At 36.5% G+C, this 23,369-nt stretch overlaps 1 protein-coding gene across 1 annotated transcript; it reads left to right on the plus strand.

The window, feature by feature from the left end:
- Positions 1-3,246: 3,246 nt before the first annotated feature.
- Positions 3,247-6,654, plus strand: LOC100378256 (multicopper oxidase 3-like). The gene is made up of 4 exons (XM_006812853.3): positions 3,247-3,426; positions 3,708-3,843; positions 4,204-4,491; positions 6,416-6,654. The coding sequence occupies exons 1-4, from the start codon at positions 3,247-3,249 to the stop codon at positions 6,652-6,654; spliced, it is 843 nt and encodes a 280-aa protein (XP_006812916.3).
- Positions 6,655-23,369: the final 16,715 nt, after the last annotated feature.

Below are 23,369 nucleotides of genomic sequence, written 5' to 3' on the forward strand. Positions count from 1 at the left end.
ACTGATAGTGATATCCATACTGAATGATCACTACCCGGACACTGATAGTTATATCCATACTGAATGACCCCCTACCCGGACACTGATAGTGATATCCACACTGAACGACCCTTACCCGGACACTGATAGTGATATCCATACTAAAGAACCCTTACCCGGACACTGATAGTGATATCCACACTGAATGATCCCTACCCGGACACTGATAGTGATATCCATACTGAATGATCACTCCCCGAACACTGATAGTGATATCCATAATGAATGATCACTACCCGGACACTGATAGTGATATCCATACCGAATGATCACTACTTAGACACTGATAGTGATATCCACACTGAATGATCACTACCCGGACACTGATAGTGATATCCATACTGAATGGTCACTACCCGGACAGTGATAGTAATATCCATACTGAATGATCACTACTTAGACACTGATAGTGATATCCATACTGAATGATCACTACTTAGACACTGACAGTGATATCCATACTGAATGATCACTACCCGGACACTGATAGTGATATCCACACTGAATGATCACTACCCGGACACTGATAGTGATACCCACACTGAATAATCACTACCCGGACACTGATAGTGATATCCATACTGAATGATCACTACTTAGACACTGATAGTGATATCCACACTGAATGATCACTACCCGGACACTGATAGTGATATCCATATTGAATGATCACTACTTAGACACTGATAGTGATATCCACACTGAATGATCACTACCCCGACACTGATAGTGATATCCACACTGAATGATCACTACCCGGACACTGATAGTGATATCCATACTGAACGATCACTACCCGGACACTGATAGTGATATCCACACTGAATGATCACTACTTAGACACTGATAGTGATATATCCACACTGAATGATCACTACCCGGACACTGATAGTGATATCCATACTGAATGATCACTACCCGGACAGTGATATCCATACTGAATGATCACTACTTAGACACTGATAGTGATATCCATACTGAATGATCACTACTTAGACACTGATAGTGATATCCACACTGAATGATCACTACTTAGACACTGATAGTGATATATCCACAGTGAATGATCACTACCCGGACACTGATAGTGATATCCATACTGAATGATCACTACCCGGACAGTGATAGTGATATCCATACTGAATGATCACTACTTAGACACTGATAGTGATATCCATACTGAATGATCACTACTTAGACACTGATAGTGATATCCACACTGAATGATCACTGCCCGGACACTGATAGTGATATCCACACTGAATGATCACTACCCGGACACTGATAGTGATACCACACTGAATGATCACTACCCGGACACTGATAGTGATATCCATACTGAATGATCACTACCCGGACACTGATAGTGATATCCATACTGAATAATCACTACCCGGACACTGACAGTAATATCCATACTGAATGATCAGTACCCGGACACTGATAGTAATATCCATACTGAATGATCAGTACCCGGACACTGATAGTGATATCCATACTGAATAATCACTACCCGGACACTGACAGTAATATCCATACTGAATGATCAGTACCCGGACACTGATAGTAATATCCATACTGAATGATCAGTACCCGGACACTGATAGTGATATCCATACTGAATGGTCACTACCCGGACAGTGATAGTAATATCCATACTGAATGATCACTACTTAGACACTGATAGTGATATCCATACTGAATGATCACTACTTAGACACTGACAGTGATATCCATACTGAATGATCACTACCCGGACACTGATAGTGATATCCACACTGAATGATCACTACCCGGACACTGATAGTGATACCCACACTGAATAATCACTACCCGGACACTGATAGTGATATCCATACTGAATGATCACTACTTAGACACTGATAGTGATATCCACACTGAATGATCACTACCCGGACACTGATAGTGATATCCATATTGAATGATCACTACTTAGACACTGATAGTGATATCCACACTGAATGATCACTACCCCGACACTGATAGTGATATCCACACTGAATGATCACTACCCGGACACTGATAGTGATATCCATACTGAATGATCACTACCCGGACACTGATAGTGATATATCCACACTGAATGATCACTACCCGGACACTGATAGTGATATCCATACTGAATGATCACTACCCGGACAGTGATATCCATACTGAATGATCACTACTTAGACACTGATAGTGATATCCATACTGAATGATCACTACTTAGACACTGATAGTGATATCCACACTGAATGATCACTACTTAGACACTGATAGTGATATATCCACAGTGAATGATCACTACCCGGACACTGATAGTGATATCCATACTGAATGATCACTACCCGGACAGTGATAGTGATATCCATACTGAATGATCACTACTTAGACACTGATAGTGATATCCATACTGAATGATCACTACTTAGACACTGATAGTGATATCCACACTGAATGATCACTACCCGGACACTGATAGTGATATCCACACTGAATGATCACTACCCGGACACTGATAGTGATACCACACTGAATGATCACTACCCGGACACTGATAGTGATATCCATACTGAATGATCACTACCCGGACACTGATAGTGATATCCATACTGAATAATCACTACCCGGACACTGACAGTAATATCCATACTGAATGATCAGTACCCGGACACTGATAGTAATATCCATACTGAATGATCAGTACCCGGACACTGATAGTGATATTCATACTGAATGATCACTACTTAGACACTGATAGTGATATCCACACTGAATGATCACTACCCGGACACTGATAGTGATATCCATACTGAATGATCACTACCCGGACGGTGATAGTGATATCCATACTGAATGATCACTACTTAGACACTGATAGTGATATCCATACTGAATGATCACTACTTAGACACTGATAGTGATATCCATACTGAATGATCACTACTTAGACACTGATAGTGATATCCACACTGAATGATCACTACCCGGACACTGATAGTGATATCCACACTGAATGATCACTACCCGGACACTGATAGTGATATCCATACTGAATGATCACTACTTAGACTGCCATAGCGATGTTATATGCAACAGCGTTGTGGGCACCGTTTCTGTAATAATAACATGACTACTCACATTATTAAATTGCACCTTTTTTTCAGGAACTTCCCGGACAAATCATATCGCCATTGCACCCAGATGGATAAACTGCTAGCGATGCCCTCTGTCAAGAGCGTTCCAAAGATTCCAGAAGACCTCGAGAAATACCAAGAAATATTTCTTAATTTTCATGTAGTAGTGGAGCTCTCTAGAAACGGCCCTTCACCTCGAATGGCGATCAATGGCAAACGACTTGCTTATCCAAGTTCCCCGCCAATTGTACGTATTCACGTAACAAACATCATTGATATTTTGTTCACAAATTTACAAATGATTGTCCTCACAACCAAGATTAACGGCTTCAGAAAACATTCATCATATATACAAACAATATATGCACCAATGGAACTGTTTTCCTCCGTTCCGTTGTATCAGATTTTCAGACGAAAATCTCAAAATTCATTACGAACTCTGCACAATATCACAATGCTAAATAGATATACATAAGATAGCATTAAGTCATTCTGCTTATTGTTTTATTTAACCATCCCTAATTACAGACATTTCCGGAGACGAACTCATTCAAATCCTGCAGGCTTTGTGACGAACTCACGGTATTCAGAAACATATGTGAATGCTCTCACGTTATACAGGTTCCCCTGGGTACAGTGGTACAACTTGTTCTTTTTTCCATCAGTAAGTACTTACTTCTTATCCTCTCCACTCATCACTCATCACTCTTTTTGCCGTCTTTGTTCGAACTTTTAACATATATAAATAACTACATGTTCAATAACTGTGAAGTCACAGCTTTAACTATATGCTCGATTGCGGGAGCTGTGCAATCAAATAGAAGTAGGATATCCATAAATATGCAATAGATATATCTCCCGATAATTACACGATACCGACGAATTATTATGTTAAAGTAGATGCCCCCTCACATATTGAGATTATGTAGTCCGATTACTTGCTTTATTGATCGCAGTTGGACATATAAAACAACCACCTAACGATTTATGTAATGTAACGATAACACTTGCTTCGATGTTTCAGCTCAGATTCCTGTTGGGTTATCTCACCCTATACACCTCCACGGACATGAGTTTCACGTTTTAAAGACCGGTTATGGCCAGTATGATAACGTTACAGGTATGTTACTAGACGTCACACACGACATCGATTGCCATGGTGACATGTATTGCCACAGAGCTACGTGGACGAATAAGGACTGGCATGGTGACGACATACCTGAATTGAATATGGTCAGGCCTCCTGTAAAAGACACAGTCATCGTACCCCATGGTGGATATGTCGTTATTAGATTCACAGCAGACAATCCAGGTATTGCACTTACATGAAACTATGTCAATGCAAACTGTACGCAGTCCCTATGAGCGCGGATGGGGGGGGGGGGGGTAGGGCACAGTCACTTGGGTGCTGAAAATTAATGAATACTAATTTAAAAAAAAAAATCATCCGCTATACGTATATAAATAAACAAGTTGTGAAACATGGCACCTAGTATAATCGACACCTTGTCATTTCTTACTTTAAAATGCGAAACAAAAAGTTTAGAGGGAATCGGGTGTTATGTTAATAACAATTGTTCAAAATCGCTAACTTTGTTTTATGAAAAATGCACAAATCCTGCGTTTTCAGATGATATCCGACGACTTCGAATTCCTGAACGAATATGGCCAGCAGCCAGAATCAAGGGGCATTTGTCAACAACCAATCACAAGACTGGTTACGAACCACATCGAGGTCACGACTCGGTTAGCTTTACTCAACTGGTTCGTAACCAGTCTTGTTTTTGACAAATGCTGAACAGGCCACGCCTCCAACTGTGCCGTGCGTTCGGGCAAACCTTTAGGAATTCCTAAATGGAGTCAATTTGTGTAGTTTTCTTGATTTATTCAGCAGATATCAGTAAAATGTAGGTAAGGCTTTGGCGAAATTTGAAGGAGCAGCTAATATTCTTCAACCTGGTACTTTTTTTAGATTTTATTTTTCATTCTTTTCGTCTGTTTTTTCGAGTTTAAAAAATGTGAGCTGGCTGGAGCCTTCATCCTTTGTCCATTTCTTACACTAGATACCAGCCGATACCCCCCCCCCCCCCTCGCTCACAGGGAGTGCGTACAGTTGATCATAGTTCTTGGGCTCCCTGTGGGTAAATCAAGGAAATACTCGCTATTGCGGGACGCCCGATTGGCTGAAAATGAGTATGCCGTTCGCTGCACTGCTGCTGTCCCGGCCGATGAGGCTTTCGAGGTTTTGAACAAACTTTAGCCATCGAACGTAGGCAGCGAACGTGTCAGAATGGATATTAAGTAAGAACTCTGTTTTGATGGTTAGGGTATTTTTTATATGAGGCAAAAATGTTAGGCAAAGCCGACACTGAAACGTCGCAGCCGGGGTCGCTGCAGCGCGTTCTACGCTGTGAGCATTTCTACGCGCTCCACGCCGATGCTAACCGAAAACGCTCTAAACAAAGCTGTGCGACTTGTGAATAGAGAAGGTAATTTCAGTCACTTCAACGGCATATTGATCTGGCGAATGGTCAAATAACTGGCGTTTATAAATTTCTCAATTCATTTCAAAATGTTATACTCGATAAATTGAGTGGTTCACACTGCTTAAACACGGTAACTAAAAAGAGTATCCATGGCTGAAAATAACAATTACTGTGTGTATTTCGCAGCTTTTTCAGCAAACAATGTATCTATGCTATTGAGTAATGTGAAACATGTTACAATACATAAAATAAAATATTCCATAATTCAAATTTAAGTGTTGTTATTTTGTGGGAGAGCGGGTGTTAGTGATGTGATATATAGTATATGTGATTGTGCATGGTGGATGTCTGCTCGAAGTTAGAACATAAATTACAACACATGGTCATTCGGGCAATATCACGTTTTGTTGTCTGCCCTCGGGCTGTTGGTCATGACCATAGTGTTGATGATGCCCTCGCCTTCAGCTCTGGCGTCAATCAATATTATGGTCATGATCACCATCCTATAGGCGAGGAACAAATCGTGATATTACCCTCACAAACATGTGTTATTATTTAAATTTTACCCGCGTGCCTCGCGCGTTTGACATAATCTAAAAAATACCAAACAGAATAATTTGTCAGTCACACTGCGTTACACACTGTACTTTTGCATTCTATAAATTCTCATAAAATGGTTAGTTGGTTAAAAGCTTGAATGAATCAAACAAAATTATTATTGAAATTATGTAATTTGCCATTTCTTTGCAGGTTGGTGGATCATGCATTGCCACGTAGAGCATCATTTATTAGAAGGAATGGCGTTGTTATTTAAAGTTGGCGAAGACTCTGATATCAGTAAACCGCCGAAGAATTTCCATACGTGTGGCGATTTCCAGATGTCGGAAAAAGAGTTTGAAGAGAAATTAGAAGGGCCTGAAAAAACACCTTTCAGTATCCAGACGTTGAACGTGAAGATAAATTCGCAAACACCTACACACGGTAAATAAACATAACAGTTCTTCCGAAGTTAAACGTATATAAACTGATTGGAACGACTCTAAATTCAACTCGAACTCGTAACCAATATTGATCATATGAGTGTTTTCGTTTATTTATGTAATACAAGAAACAGCAGAAATCATATACGGAAATTATGATCACAAATAATACAACAAAAGATACAGTGACAATGCAAATGCAGTGACAGAGCTGATTCAACGAAAGATATAGCGACGATGTAAGCACAGGATAGGGCTATTTCACAAATAGAGCTAATTCAACGAAAGATACAGTAACAATGTTAATACAGGATAGGGCTATTTCACAAATAGAGCTAATTCAACGAAAGATACAGTAACAATGTTAATACAGGATAGGGCTATTTCACAAATAGAGCTAATTCAACGAAAGATACAGTAAGAATGTAAACACAGGATAGGGCTATTTCACAAATAGAGCTAATTCAACGAAAGATACAGTAACAATGTAAACACAGGATAGGGCTATTTCACAAATAGAGCTAATTCAACGAAGGATACAGTAACAATGTAAACACAGTATAGGGCTATTTCACAAATAGAGCTAATTCAACGAAAGATACAGTAACAATGTTAATACAGGATAGGGCTATTTCACAAATAGAGCTAATTCAACGAAAGATACAGTAACAATGTAAACACAGGATAGGGCTATTTCACAAATAGAGCTAATTCAACGAAAGATACAGTAACAATGTAAACACAGGATAGGGCTATTTCACAAATAGAGCTAATTCAACGAAAGATACAGTAACAATGTAAACACAGTATAGGGCTATTTCACAAATAGAGCTAATTCAACGAAAGATACAGTAACAATGTAAACACAGGATAGGGCTTTTTCACAAATAGAGCTAATTCAACGAAAGATACAGTAACAATGTTAATACAGGATAGGACTATTTCACAAATAGAGCTAATTCAACGAAAGATACAGTAACAATGTTAATACAGGATAGGGCTATTTCACAAATAGAGCTAATTCAACGAAAGATACAGTAACAATGTTAATACAGGATAGGACTATTTCACAAATAGAGCTAATTCAACGAAAGATACAGTAACAATGTTCATACAGGATAGGACTATTTCACAAATAGAGCTAATTCAACGAAAGATACAGTAACAATGTTAATACAGGATAGGACTATTTCACAAATAGAGCTAATTCAACGAAAGATACAGTAACAATGTTAATACAGGATAGGACTATTTCACAAATAGAGCTAATTCAACGAAAGATACAGTAACAATGTAAACACAGGATAGGGCTATTTCACAAATAGAGCTAATTCAACGAAAGATACAGTAACAATGTTAATACAGGATAGGACTATTTCACAAATAGAGCTAATTCAACGAAAGATACAGTAACAATGTTAATACAGGATAGGACTATTTCACAAATAGAGCTAATTCAACGAAAGATACAGTAACAATGTTAATACAGGATAGGACTATTTCACAAATAGAGCTAATTCAACGAAAGATACAGTAACAATGTAAACACCGGATAGGGCTATTTCACAAATAGAGCTAATTCAACGAAAGATACAGTAACAATGTAAACACAGGATAGGGCTTTTTCACAAATAGAGCTAATTCAACGAAAGATACAGTAACAATGTTAATACAGGATAGGACTATTTCACAAATAGAGCTAATTCAACGAAAGATACAGTAACAATGTTAATACAGGATAGGACTATTTCACAAATAGAGCTAATTCAACGAAAGATACAGTAACAATGTTAATACAGGATAGGACTATTTCACAAATAGAGCTAATTCAACGAAAGATACAGTAACAATGTTAATACAGGATAGGACTATTTCACAAATAGAGCTAATTCAACGAAAGATACAGTAACAATGTAAACACAGGATAGGGCTATTTCACAAATAGAGCTAATTCAACGAAAGATACAGTAACAATGTTAATACAGGATAGGGCTATTTCACAAATAGAGCTAATTCAACGAAAGATACAGTAACAATGTTAATACAGGATAGGGCTATTTCACAAATAGAGCTAATTCAACGAAAGATACAGTAACAATGTTAATACAGGATAGGGCTATTTCACAAATAGAGCTAATTCAACGAAAGATACAGTTATAATGTTAATACAGGATAGGGCTATTTCACAAATAGAGCTAATTCAACGAAAGATACAGTAACAATGTTAATACAGGATAGGGCTATTTCACAAATAGAGCTAATTCAACGAAAGATACAGTAACAATGTAAACACAGTATAGGGCTATTTCACAAATAGAGCTAATTCAACGAAAGATACAGTAACAATGTTAATACAGGATAGGGCTATTTCACAAATAGAGCTAATTCAACGAAAGATACAGTAACAATGTAAACACAGGATAGGGCTTTTTCACAAAAAGAGCTAATTCAACGAAAGATACAGTAACAATGTTAATACAGGATAGGACTATTTCACAAATAGAGCTAATTCAACGAAAGATACAGTAACAATGTTAATACAGGATAGGACTATTTCACAAATAGAGCTAATTCAACGAAAGATACAGTAACAATGTAAACACAGTATAGGGCTATTTCACAAATAGAGCTAATTCAACGAAAGATACAGTAACAATGTAAACACAGGATAGGGCTATTTCACAAATAGAGCTAATTCAACGAAAGATACAGTAACAATGTAAACACAGGATAGGGCTATTTCACAAATAGAGCTAATTCAACGAAAGATACAGTAACAATGTAAACACAGTATAGGGCTATTTCACAAATAGAGCTAATTCAACGAAAGATACAGTAACAATGTAAACACAGTATAGGGCTATTTCACAAATAGAGCTAATTCAACGAAAGATACAGTAACAATGTTAATACAGGATAGGACTATTTCACAAATAGAGCTAATTCAACGAAAGATACAGTAACAATGTTAATACAGGATAGGACTATTTCACAAATAGAGCTAATTCAACGAAAGATACAGTAACAATGTAAACACAGTATAGGGCTATTTCACAAATAGAGCTAATTCAACGAAAGATACAGTAACAATGTAAACACAGGATAGGGCTATTTCACAAATAGAGCTAATTCAACGAAAGATACAGTAACAATGTTAATACAGGATAGGGCTATTTCACAAATAGAGCTAATTCAACGAAAGATACAGTAACAATGTTAATACAGGATAGGGCTATTTCACAAATAGAGCTAATTCAACGAAAGATACAGTTATAATGTTAATACAGGATAGGGCTATTTCACAAATAGAGCTAATTCAACGAAAGATACAGTAACAATGTTAATACAGGATAGGGCTATTTCACAAATAGAGCTAATTCAACGAAAGATACAGTAACAATGTAAACACAGTATAGGGCTATTTCACAAATAGAGCTAATTCAACGAAAGATACAGTAACAATGTTAATACAGGATAGGGCTATTTCACAAATAGAGCTAATTCAACGAAAGATACAGTAACAATGTAAACACAGGATAGGGCTTTTTCACAAAAAGAGCTAATTCAACGAAAGATACAGTAACAATGTTAATACAGGATAGGACTATTTCACAAATAGAGCTAATTCAACGAAAGATACAGTAACAATGTTAATACAGGATAGGACTATTTCACAAATAGAGCTAATTCAACGAAAGATACAGTAACAATGTAAACACAGTATAGGGCTATTTCACAAATAGAGCTAATTCAACGAAAGATACAGTAACAATGTAAACACAGGATAGGGCTATTTCACAAATAGAGCTAATTCAACGAAAGATACAGTAACAATGTAAACACAGGATAGGGCTATTTCACAAATAGAGCTAATTCAACGAAAGATACAGTAACAATGTAAACACAGTATAGGGCTATTTCACAAATAGAGCTAATTCAACGAAAGATACAGTAACAATGTAAACACAGTATAGGGCTATTTCACAAATAGAGCTAATTCAACGAAAGATACAGTAACAATGTTAATACAGGATAGGACTATTTCACAAATAGAGCTAATTCAACGAAAGATACAGTAACAATGTTAATACAGGATAGGACTATTTCACAAATAGAGCTAATTCAACGAAAGATACAGTAACAATGTAAACACAGTATAGGGCTATTTCACAAATAGAGCTAATTCAACGAAAGATACAGTAACAATGTAAACACAGTATAGGGCTATTTCACAAATAGAGCTAATTCAACGAAAGATACAGTAACAATGTAAACACAGGATAGGGCTATTTCACAAATAGAGCTAATTCAACGAAAGATACAGTAAGAATGTAAACACAGTATAGGGCTATTTCACAAATAGAGCTAATTCAACGAAAGATACAGTAAGAATGTAAGCACAGGATAGGGCTATTTCACAAATAGAGCTAATTCATCGAAAGATACAGTAACAATGTAAACACAGTATAGGGCTATTTCACAAATAGAGCTAATTCAACGAAAGATACAGTAAGAATGTAAACACAGGATAGGGCTATTTCACAAATAGAGCTAATTCAACGAAAGATACAGTAACAATGTTAATACAGGATAGGGCTATTTCACAAATAGAGCTAATTCATCGAAAGATACAGTAACAATGTAAACACAGTATAGGGCTATTTCACAAATAGAGCTAATTCAACGAAAGATACAGTAAGAATGTAAACACAGGATAGGGCTATTTCACAAATAGAGCTAATTCAACGAAAGATACAGTAAGAATGTTAATACAGGATAGGGCTATTTCACAAATAGAGCTAATTCAACGAAAGATACAGTAACAATGTAAACACAGTATAGGGCTATTTCACAAATAGAGCTAATTCAACGAAAGATACAGTAAGAATGTAAACACAGGATAGGGCTATTTCACAAATAGAGCTAATTCAACGAAAGATACAGTAACAATGTTAATACAAGATAGGGCTATTTCACAAATAGAGCTAATAAGTCAGGACTTTTGTTTAGTTTTTTCTCCCTAATCAATGAGTGAATATTGTCGTCACAGCAATCGAAACTGAAAAATAAAACCGATTCACAGCCACATTTCCACAGTCCTACTGAAAGATTATGACATAGCGGAGAACGTCCTTTAATGTGACAGTCTGTCATTTTAAAACAAGTTGGCCATCCCTAAAATTTCACTTACAAATCAAGATTTGATAATCTTTGAACGATATTCAACAAACTAGTTTGAATTGCAAACATTTGTTTTCAAATTAAGGCGACTATATTCGTGGGTGTCTATGGCTTCATTTTGATACATTTTACAAGAATGCCTGTCACCCTGTACATACGTATAAGTGAATCTTGCGAATGTGGGTCAATGCTGAAGGTAATATGAAGTATGGGCAACTCTGAACTAAGAATAAAAACGATACATGTTTGACCCAGTGTTTTCCGTATACAAATGTATACAACCATCATACTATGTTACTGAAAATATATGTTCAAAAACACTTGAATTGTTTAATTGTCATAACTAATAACTAAACAACACATCTTTTACAGAAGACGGCGTAGATTGGCAGAAACGTTTCTGGGCTCTGTTTGGTGTGTTTATGGTTTCCATGGTTACAATCATCACATTTGGAGTGTATAAGTATCGATGGAACAAGACTAGAATCGGATATAGTCAGATTCTCACATAGCTTCTTAACAAACTGTTAAGATTACATTTATTAGTGCGTCTTATATCAATAAAGTGTCTATTGCAAAATACCTTATTTTCGCTAGGAATAAATGTGTCATGTTTGCATGGGTTGGACATAGCAAGACTCTCTAATAAATCATTTATTACCCCATTGTGTAACGGTTACTTTGGCTGAGTGACAGGCGTGACACGTCCACATGTTGGAGGGTTAAAAAATGAGATTTTTCGCAGGTTTGGAACACAGGGAGCCGTTCTGTTACGCTATGTTTTTCAAAAATAAAGATTCTGTTTCGTGCCATGTAGTATTCCTTAGTGCTCCAACCCAAGATTCTGAACGCAACCACTACACCTCTGCTAGCGAATATTCCCACAAGATCCACAGAAGCCAATTCCCTTAATTTCACAAAAGTCTCGCTATTTTCGCTGAAGGAATGATTCAGTGAAAAAAAATCGAGCGAATATATCTTTTTTTCTTATAGTTTACACTCAACTTGTCAACAATCAGTGAAAATAAATTCCATACAAAACACCCAAAAAGTCTTTTCAGCGAAAATTAATTCCAGCTAGAATAAAGTATTTTACAGTATACACAATGACACATATTTTCTAAAAGTATTGTTCACAATAAATATATACAACCTCAAATTTTAAACAAAAATAAAGTCAACAGTTTAGTTATTGTAACGAATTTAATAGTAAGAATATAAGCACGTGCGTAGACATTTTATTGATTTGTATTCGTAAAGTTTAGACTATTCCAACACAATAATAAGTTAAATTTAATTGACTTGTAAATTTAACAGGGCTTAATGAAGTTTACCGCAAATAGTGTGTACATTACAGGGCCATTGGCGCTATTAGTTTGAGATATGCTGTATGTATAGTATAATTCTTGTTATGCTATTGAGAAATGTTTGATCGTCTGCAAATTTTAATAATTTATAAAAAAATGGGGTTGCGATTATTAGAATATTTTATAATTCGATTGGATAATGACGCTTTTGAATACCAAAACATAAATTTGAAATATTTTATAAAGCATCGAGTAGATACATCAATACTTGACACACCTGTAAATAATGTATACATGACCCAAGCATTACATACTTTACGTGTAAGCAGCAAGCCAATTCATCTTTACACAATCGAACGTTTTTTTAGAATACCGTTGACAGTACGATAATTTATGCTGGTCTGCACATTTTTCCAAATGGTATAACATGAAGTCATGGTCTTTCTATTAACTAGCGGCTGGCAAAAACAGCATGTTGCTTGTCGAGGGTTTCCGGTGACCTGCTGCTACGCGCATGCCCATAGCCGGGGATGGGGGGTTCGGACGAACGCACGAAGGTCCGTTTTTTTCAATGCACAATATTTGTTAAAAGGCGGGCTAATTTGTATCACCAGCGGGGCTGGCTGTCCTAAGAATTGCTCACTTTGTTATTGAATAGAGATGAACCCTGCGGTTAACAGTTAGATATTCCCGAGTCTGTATAATACTTGTGAATATCTTCCAGAGTCCGCATTATACTGGTAGAGGTTGGACAATGAAACAAAAGCAAACAAACAAAATTTATGCATATTTTCAGTTGTAGACCTGAAAAGAGCCCTTGATAGCGTTTGGCATGAAGGTCTATTCTGGAAACTATTAAAAAATGTTGTGACAGGTAAAATGTGTGAAATTATGTACAGTAATATCAAATAAAAATGAAAAATTGGCTAACCAATCAATTTAATTCAACACTGGTCGTTAAGCAAGTGTGTAATCTGAGCCCTAAACTCTTTAACATTTTTATTAATAACATAACTAATACCCTGGACCATGAATCATATGATCCACCTAATTTAAATAACACACCAATCAGCTGTCGAATGTATGCAGATGATAGTGTTATTCTTTCTAAATCCAAAAGAGGTCTTCGGAATGCCCCTGATAATGTCTCAAAATACACACAGAAATGGAAACTCGTTGTAAATACAGAAAAACACACAAAAACTACGGTTTTTAATATAAATAATGCACTCTATGGCAGTGAATTATTGTTTTTGAAGAAAATGAGATTAAAATCGTGAGAAATTATAATTATGTTCCCAGTCCTAATGAAAAATTTAAAGCTGATATGAAACATCTGAATTACAGAGGAATGAAAGCATTATTCATTTTGAAAGCAAAATTAGGTCATAATGAAAGTCTCATTCCTTCATTATTATTATCATTGTTTGATAAATTAATAAGACCAATTCTTATATATGGATGTGAAGTATGTGCTGAAGAAAGTTCATTCAACTTTACTATAGAAGATGTACATCTCTGCGTCTGTCGCTTCATCTTTGGCGTTTCAAAAACACTCCGAAATTAGGAATTTATAGTGAGTTAGGTAGATATCGTATCGATTCATTTATGAATAAGCAATTAATAAAATATATCAACCACCCAAAAAAACCCCTCAAAACCTTATTATTAAGAAAGCCTTCCTAATTAACAAATACAAAACTATCAGATATTGACAATAATGAGCTAAAATCGTCACAAATGTCACGGATATATGATAAAATAAAAATGTATTTATAAAGCATTGGATTAACTCAATTAATTAATGATGATAACAGACAAAACACTTATACAAAAAAAAACTGAGGACATACAACAAATTTAAAAAACTACTCAATTAAGCTAAAAATAAAGAAATGAAAAGTACTCTAACTAAATTCTGACTGAGCAATCACAGTTTAGAAATGATAAAAAAAAGAATCAGAATCAAAAGTAGCGACAGAATCTGCAAATTGTGTAATAAAAATGATATTAAACACCATATGCCCATTTTACACAAAGAAGCTTAAAAGATTATTACTGACTTTACAAATGTGAGACCTGAAAATATATTCATAAAAATAATGTCAAATAATAACTTAACAATACCTTTGGCACAATATCTAAAAACAGTTTGTTATTAGGCAGCAGCACTTACTTAGTCATTGATTTATATATATATATTTTGTTTTATATTCTGCTTATATTATTTTGTGGGTATTTCATTTTCTTTTACTATTTTTTCCCGTTACTAATTCCATTTAGTCTTTTTTTTGGTTGTGCTTTAAACTCTTAGCCATTGTAATTTGATTAATTTTTATTCTTATTTTCTTTTGTAACCTTTAACCTCTAACAGTAGGTTGTTATGAGTTAATAAATAAATTGTGACTATCAACTTGTCTAAGAGGGAAAACAAACATTTCAAACACAAGAGCGTTATAAAGCATCCAATTTTCATGTCGGATAAAAATGTAATATGATATCAAAGCTAGTAAAACGTTCGGAGACCACGACACGCATAAAATATTGTCTTAAGCAGTTATATGGGAAATGCCATTTCAGAAAGTTAAATTTACAAAATTGTCCGGGGACCATGCCCCGTCCCCTAGGATGCTCGCCCCTTCCGCTTTCGATGGTCCCTCAAAGAATGAAAAAAAAAAACTCCCAAGCAAAATCCAGGCTATAGGCGTGGACGCTATATTGGTCAGTTCGAACTCCGTAGAAGGGCCAATGCCGCATCTGTCCGACAAATATAAATAATATTTATGAAATGTACAATTTTTATATAAATAATATTTATGAAATGTACAATTTTTATATAAATAAAGTATAGAACGAATATCCTACATTACGTCGAGTTTCATGTTTTGTTGCTTAGTAACGTGATGCATGAATGATGATGTCATCTGGAACATTTCGTTTTATGCTGTAATTTTACACGACAAACTTTCAATTTGTTTCGCACTGAAAATTGCGAGTGCAGGTTGTGCTTTACAGTTATAGCGAATTGTATATTAACATTATATTGTTAACGACTGTCGAGGGCCGGGTGCAGAATTTCTGAAAAAAGGAGGGGGAATTTGAGTAATAAAAACGAAAATATTTGTCATCACATATTACCTTTATTTATTTATTACGTAAACATAACAATTTCATACCGAAATATTTTAGACATAATATCATCCTGGGAACCGGAGAAAAAAACATGACGCACGAATCACACTATTATTGGAATTGACACGTAAATAATCAAGAGGAGGTGCCGTCCGAGAGAAGCTTAGTTATTGCCGCTTTAAATCCAACACAGTTATAATTTAAAAGCATTCTCCAGTCGCAACCTTAAAAATAATGTATGATTTTGTCTTTATTTTGTTGACTGCTTCCATTACAAGCAATATAATTTATCCGTTATACACCAGAATGTATATCAGGATGTATATCAGTCATATCTATAACAACAATGAGTCCAAGGTATACGGCCAGCGAACGGTAACCTGACGCTACACGGACTCCATGATCAGGTCATACCACCCTTAAAATATATCGATGTTATTAATTATAGATCAAAAACTATCCTTTCAAATGTTCACTTGATAGTAGATATATAAGAGTTACAATACAGTGTGTTTCTGTCACTGTTTACGTGTCACAGTTCAATCAGTACCCAGAGTGCAAATTAAGCACGGAACATTTTAGACACATGCTTGCCCAAATTTGACGTTTCCACGACAAAATATCGTCAAGTTGGTAATTTATTTGATCACACATCTTTTGTTTGATTTACTCGAAATTTCATTTCAATTTAACATATATTTGTTTATTAAATATATCCAAATTATTGGAGCCGGAATTATTGTTAAATGCGCAATCATTTGTTTTTCCTGCTTTAGAATATTGAGCAAAAACAATAAATTCACAACACGCGCTATCAATTTATATATACCGGTACACACGATGTGCACAGTAAAATTCCATCGTGATTTGAAATAAGGGATTGAATATGGGTTTCCGTGTACTACTACAAGTATATATATATATATATATATATATATATATATATATATATATATATATATATATATATATATATATATATATATATATATATATATATATATATATATATATATATACGGCAATACCTTATAACTATGAAAATACGTAATTGGCACCGGTTTTAAAAGCCAAATTAATTTCTTTTTTAGTGAAATTATTTCATTTCAATATTACAAAGCAAACGAGAATATTTAATTTATTTATGCAGTTTCATATGCACTAGTAACACAGTGGTATACAGGTCCGTAGTAACACAGTGGTATACAGGTCCGTAGTAACACAGTGGTATAAGGTCTGTAGTAACACAGTGGTATACAGGTCCGTAGTAACACAGTGGTATACAGGTCCGTAGTAACACAGTGGTATACGGGTCCGTAGTAACACAGTGGTATACAGGTCTGTAGTAACACAGTGGTATACAGGTCCGTAGTAACACAGTGGTATACAGGTCCGTAGTAACACAGTGGTATACAGGTCCGTAGTAACACAGTGGTATACAGGTCCGTAGTAACACAGTGGTGTACAGGTCCGTAGTAACACAGTGGTATACAGGTCCGTAGTAACACAGTGGTATACAGGTCCGTAGTAACACAGTGGTATACAGGTCCGTAGTAACACAGTGGTATACAGGTCCGTAGTAACACAGTGGTATACAGGTCCGTATTAACACAGTGGTATACAGGTCCGTAGTAACACAGTGGTATACAGGTCCGTAGTAACACAGTGGTATACAGGTCCGTAGTAACACAGTGGTATACAGGTCCGTAGTAACACAGTGGTATACAGGTCCGTAGTAACACAGTGGTATACAGGTCCGTAGTAACACAGTGGTATACAGGTCCGTAGTAACACAGTGGTATACAGGTCCGTAGTAACACAGTGGTATACAGGTCCGTAGTAACACAGTGGTATACAGGTCCGTAGTAACACAGTGGTATACAGGTCCGTAGTAACACAGTGGTATACAGGTCCGTAGTAACACAGTGGTATACAGGTCCGTAGTAACACAGTGGTATACAGGTCCGTAGTAACACAGTGGTATACAGGTCCGTAGTAACACAGTGGTATACAGGTCCGTAGTAACACAGTGGTATACAGGTCCGTAGTAACACAGTGGTATACAGGTCCGTAGTAACACAGTGGTATACAGGTCCGTAGTAACACAGTGGTATACAGGTCCGTAGTAACACAGTGGTATACAGGTCCGTAATAACACAGTGGTATACAGGTCCGTAGTAACACAGTGGTATACAGGTCCGTAGTAACACAGTGGTATACAGGTCCGTAGTAACACAGTGGTATACAGGTCCGTAATAACACAGTGGTATACAGGTCCGTAGTAACACAGTGGTATACAGGTCCGTAGTAACACAGTGGTATACAGGTCCGTAGTAACACAGTGGTATACAGGTCCGTAGTAACACAATTGTATGCAGGTTCACACAATTGTTTGCTTTTCAATGAGTCGTTCGGAGCTGTACCAAAATGCAAAATGTGTTTTTTCGAACTTTCTGCATAATTAGCAAGGGTAGGTTGCACATAGAATTCAAACGGAGATAATGCCATTCTTGAGACACTCATGGGGTACCCGTGTTTCTCACACTTGAGTTTCGAAATTTAAAAATGCGTGTATGCCCAAAGCGCAATATATAATCCAATAGCAAAGCAGATCTATGTTGACAATGTGTGCATTGTTCTCGAACGGTATTTATTTGCTGACATTTGACCTCGTTCTAATATAAGATAGCTAACCAGGCAAAGTCCTATAAATATAAATTTGAATATGTTATGATTAACGTTGACTGTTCATTCTATATGTCGTAGTACAGTTAGCTGTCTAGTGCATGTCCAGTGCTGAAGTCCTTTTATTCTACGATACAGGTGAGAATAGCTTACACTAATTACTAGAATACTTACATGGTGTCACTGACGAGTATATGGTAACATGTAGTAAACATATGCACTTGGTATAGTACATGATTCCATATAGTATTTGATAGAACGACGGGGATCAAGCGAACCACGTCACGCTGTTAAGAATATTCTCCCATACCCCACAAACAGTCTTGGTACTAAAACTTGAATCATTGTGTACATCATGCAAGCATATCTACGGGAGCATGGTCAGGTGTATTGTTTCAATATTTTATGTGTAAAGATGATCTCATAACACTATTTGTGATATTAGTTGCGTGACGTACTATTTCTGATTTTGTTTTACAACCATAAAATTACTCTCTGTAGTAGATTTTCGTGTTGAATAAAATTATAACACGCCTGAACATCCTAATTTGCCTCAAACGTAATAAATACACTTCCTCCTGCAGAATTATCATGTTAGCGAACACACACCTATTTTCTCAATCTGATTAATATCTGAGGTACTTTGTGGCGTGTATTGTTGGTGTAGTACATACTGTATTTTTGTATTAGCCTTGTATTATAAAGAAGGTGATTAGTTAGTTATGAGATGACTTAAATATTCATGATCTGAAGTGTAATGAGTGCATACGTGCATAATTGTAGACTGCAATGCTTCGTTGGACAGCTGTTGAAATATAAAGAATTATTTTTTTTCAGATCTGTCCCAAATTTATCGATCCATTGAGAGGGTGGCCGTGATTCAATGAGTTGATGACACTTGACAACAATTTCCAATTGCTATACTACATGTATACCTTAGTGTTTTTTTCTCAGATGATTCTCTGCTGTCCAACTGGGTAGTATTATGTCCCGTGAACACGACACTGACCTTTATTACTTGGCGAGCACCTCTTTATTCACACACCTGCACACAGATCTAGGAGTGAGACACATTTGGCGCTGACTTAACAAACAAAGCAACAGCGCCCGCGCTTGACAAACGTACAAGCAACGGCCACGCTATTCTGTCCGAGGTTGTATGTCAAACGAACTCAAACTGTTGTTCTGACTACTTTAAGTAAACTAATGGCTTACTTATATTTTTCAGTCTGATTTGATACAATGCAACAAGTGACGTCATCGGCCTCCGTACATCCAACGGTACAGCTAATATCAACTGAGACAGATCATGGTCAATCAAGTACATCACATTTCTCACCTAGAGCGGCCAGGGGACTTGGTGCAACACAGATCGTCCTTGGCATTCTACTGATAATATTTGGTATAGTGGCTATTGCAATTGATTGTGAGATGTCTGAAGTCGGAGCTGCTATTTGGTGTGGCGTGTTTGTGAGTAGAAAGTATATTGTCTGACGTCTATGTACAAGATACTAATGAATAAATCCACATCCACAAATAATTTATAAATCCACATCATCCGCATACCATTAGCATACATCGACTGAACGAACATTGACAGTATACTGCAGACTATTAGCATACATCGACTGAACAAACATTGACAGTATACTGCAGACTATTAGCATACATCGACTGAACGAACATTGACAGTATACTACAGACTATTAGCATACATCGACTGAACGAACATTGACAGTATACTGCAGACTATTAGCATACATCGACTGAACGAACATTGACAGTATACTGCAGACTATTAGCATACATCGACTGAACGAACATTGACAGTATACTGCAGACTATTAGCATACATCGACTGAACGAACATTGACAGTATACTGCAGACTATTAGCATACATCGACTGAACGAACATTGACAGTATACTGCAGACTATTAGCATACATCGACTGAACGAACATTGACAGTATACTGCAGACTATTAGCATACATCGACTGAACGAACATTGACAGTATACTGCAGACTATTAGCATACATCGACTGAACGAACATTGACAGTATACTGCAGACTATTAGCATACATCGACTGAACGAACATTGACAGTATACTGCAGACTATTAGCATACATCGACTGAACGAACATTGACAGTATACTGCAGACTATTAGCATACATCGACTGAACGAATATTGACAGTATACTGCAGACTATTAGCATACATCGACTGAACGAACATGGACAGTATACTACAGACTATTAGCATACATCGACTGAACGAACATTGACAGTATACTGCAGACTATTAGCATACATCGACTGAACGAACATTGACAGTATACTACAGACTATTAGCATACATCGACTGAACGAACATTGACCGTATACTACAGACTATTAGCATACATCGACTGAACGAACATTGACAGTATACTGCAGACTATTAGCATACATCGACTGAACGAACATTGACAGTATACTGCAGACTATTAGCATACATCGACTGAACGAACATTGACAGTATACTACAGACTATTAGCATACATCGACTGAACGAACATTGACAGTATACTGCAGACTATTAGCATACATCGACTGAACGAACATTGACAGTATACTGCAGACTATTAGCATACATCGACTGAACGAACATCGACAGTATACTGCAGACTATTAGCATACATCGACTGAACGAACATTGACAGTATACTGCAGACTATTAGCATACATCGACTGAACGAACATTGACAGTATACTGCAGACTATTAGCATACATCGACTGAACGAACATTGACAGTATACTGCAGACTATTAGCATACGTCGACTGAACGAACATTGACAGTATACTGCAGACTATTAGCATACGTCGACTGAACGAACATTGACAGTATACTGCAGACTATTAGCATACATCGACTGAACGAACATTGACAGTATACTGCAGACTATTAGCATACATCGACTGAACGAACATTGACAGTATACTGCAGACTATTAGCATACATCGACTGAACGAACATTGACAGTATACTGCAGACTATTAGCATACATCGACTGAACGAACATTGACAGTATACTGCAGACTATTAGCATACATCGACTGAACGAACATTGACAGTATACTGCAGACTATTAGCATACATCGACTGAACGAACATTGACAGTATACTGCAGACTATTAGCATACATCGACTGAACGAACATTGACAGTATACTGCAGACTATTAGCATACATCGACTGAACGAACATTGACAGTATACTGCAGACTATTAGCATACATCGACTGAACGAACATTGACAGTATACTGCAGACTATTAGCATACATCGACTGAACGAACATTGACAGTATACTGCAGACTATTAGCATACATCGACTGAACGAACATTGACAGTATACTGCAGACTATTAGCATACATCGACTGAACGAACATTGACAGTATACTACAGACTATTAGCATACATCGACTGAACGAACATTGACAGTATACTGCAGACTATTAGCATACATCGACTGAACGAACATTGACAGTATACTGCAGACTATTAGCATACATCGACTGAACAAACATTGACAGTATACTGCAGACTATTAGCATACATCGACTGAACGAACATTGACAGTATACTACAGACTATTAGCATACATCGACTGAACGAACATTGACAGTATACTGCAGACTATTAGCATACATCGACTGAACGAACATTGACAGTATACTGCAGACTATTAGCATACATCGACTGAACGAACATTGACAGTATACTGCAGACTATTAGCATACATCGACTGAACGAACATTGACAGTATACTGCAGACTATTAGCATACATCGACTGAACGAACATTGACAGTATACTACAGACTATTAGCATACATCGACTGAACGAACATTGACAGTATACTGCAGACTATTAGCATACATCGACTGAACGAACATTGACAGTATACTGCAGACTATTAGCATACATCGACTGAACGAACATTGGCAGTATACTGCAGACTATTAGCATACATCGACTGAACGAACATTGACAGTATACTGCAGACTATTAGCATACATCGACTGAACGAACATTGACAGTATACTGCAGACTATTAGCATACATCGACTGAACGAACATTGACAGTATACTGCAGACTATTAGCATACATCGACTGAATGAACATTGACAGTATACTGCAGACTATTAGCATACATCGACTGAACGAACATTGACCGTATACTACAGACTATTAGCATACATCGACTGAACGAACATTGACCGTATACTACAGACTATTAGCATACATCGACTGAACGAACATTGACAGTATACTGCAGACTATTAGCATACATCGACTGAACGAACATTGACAGTATACTGCAGACTATTAGCATACATCGACTGAACGAACATTGACAGTATACTGCAGACT

The sequence above is a fragment of the Saccoglossus kowalevskii genome, chromosome 8, assembly GCF_978046115.1.
Source record: "Saccoglossus kowalevskii chromosome 8, keSacKowa6.1, whole genome shotgun sequence".
Classification (NCBI taxonomy): Eukaryota; Metazoa; Hemichordata; class Enteropneusta; family Harrimaniidae; genus Saccoglossus; species Saccoglossus kowalevskii.

Bases quoted from the DNA above. Each gene is read 5' to 3' on its own strand.
- LOC100378256 (XM_006812853.3), top strand. From the start codon at position 3,247: ATGGATAAACTGCTAGCGATGCCCTCTGTCAAGAGCGTTCCAAAGATT. The intron at 3,427-3,707 runs GTACGTATTCAC...CCCTAATTACAG, and splicing joins ATCCAAGTTCCCCGCCAATT to ACATTTCCGGAGACGAACTC. The intron at 3,844-4,203 runs GTAAGTACTTAC...TCGATGTTTCAG, and splicing joins ACTTGTTCTTTTTTCCATCA to CTCAGATTCCTGTTGGGTTA.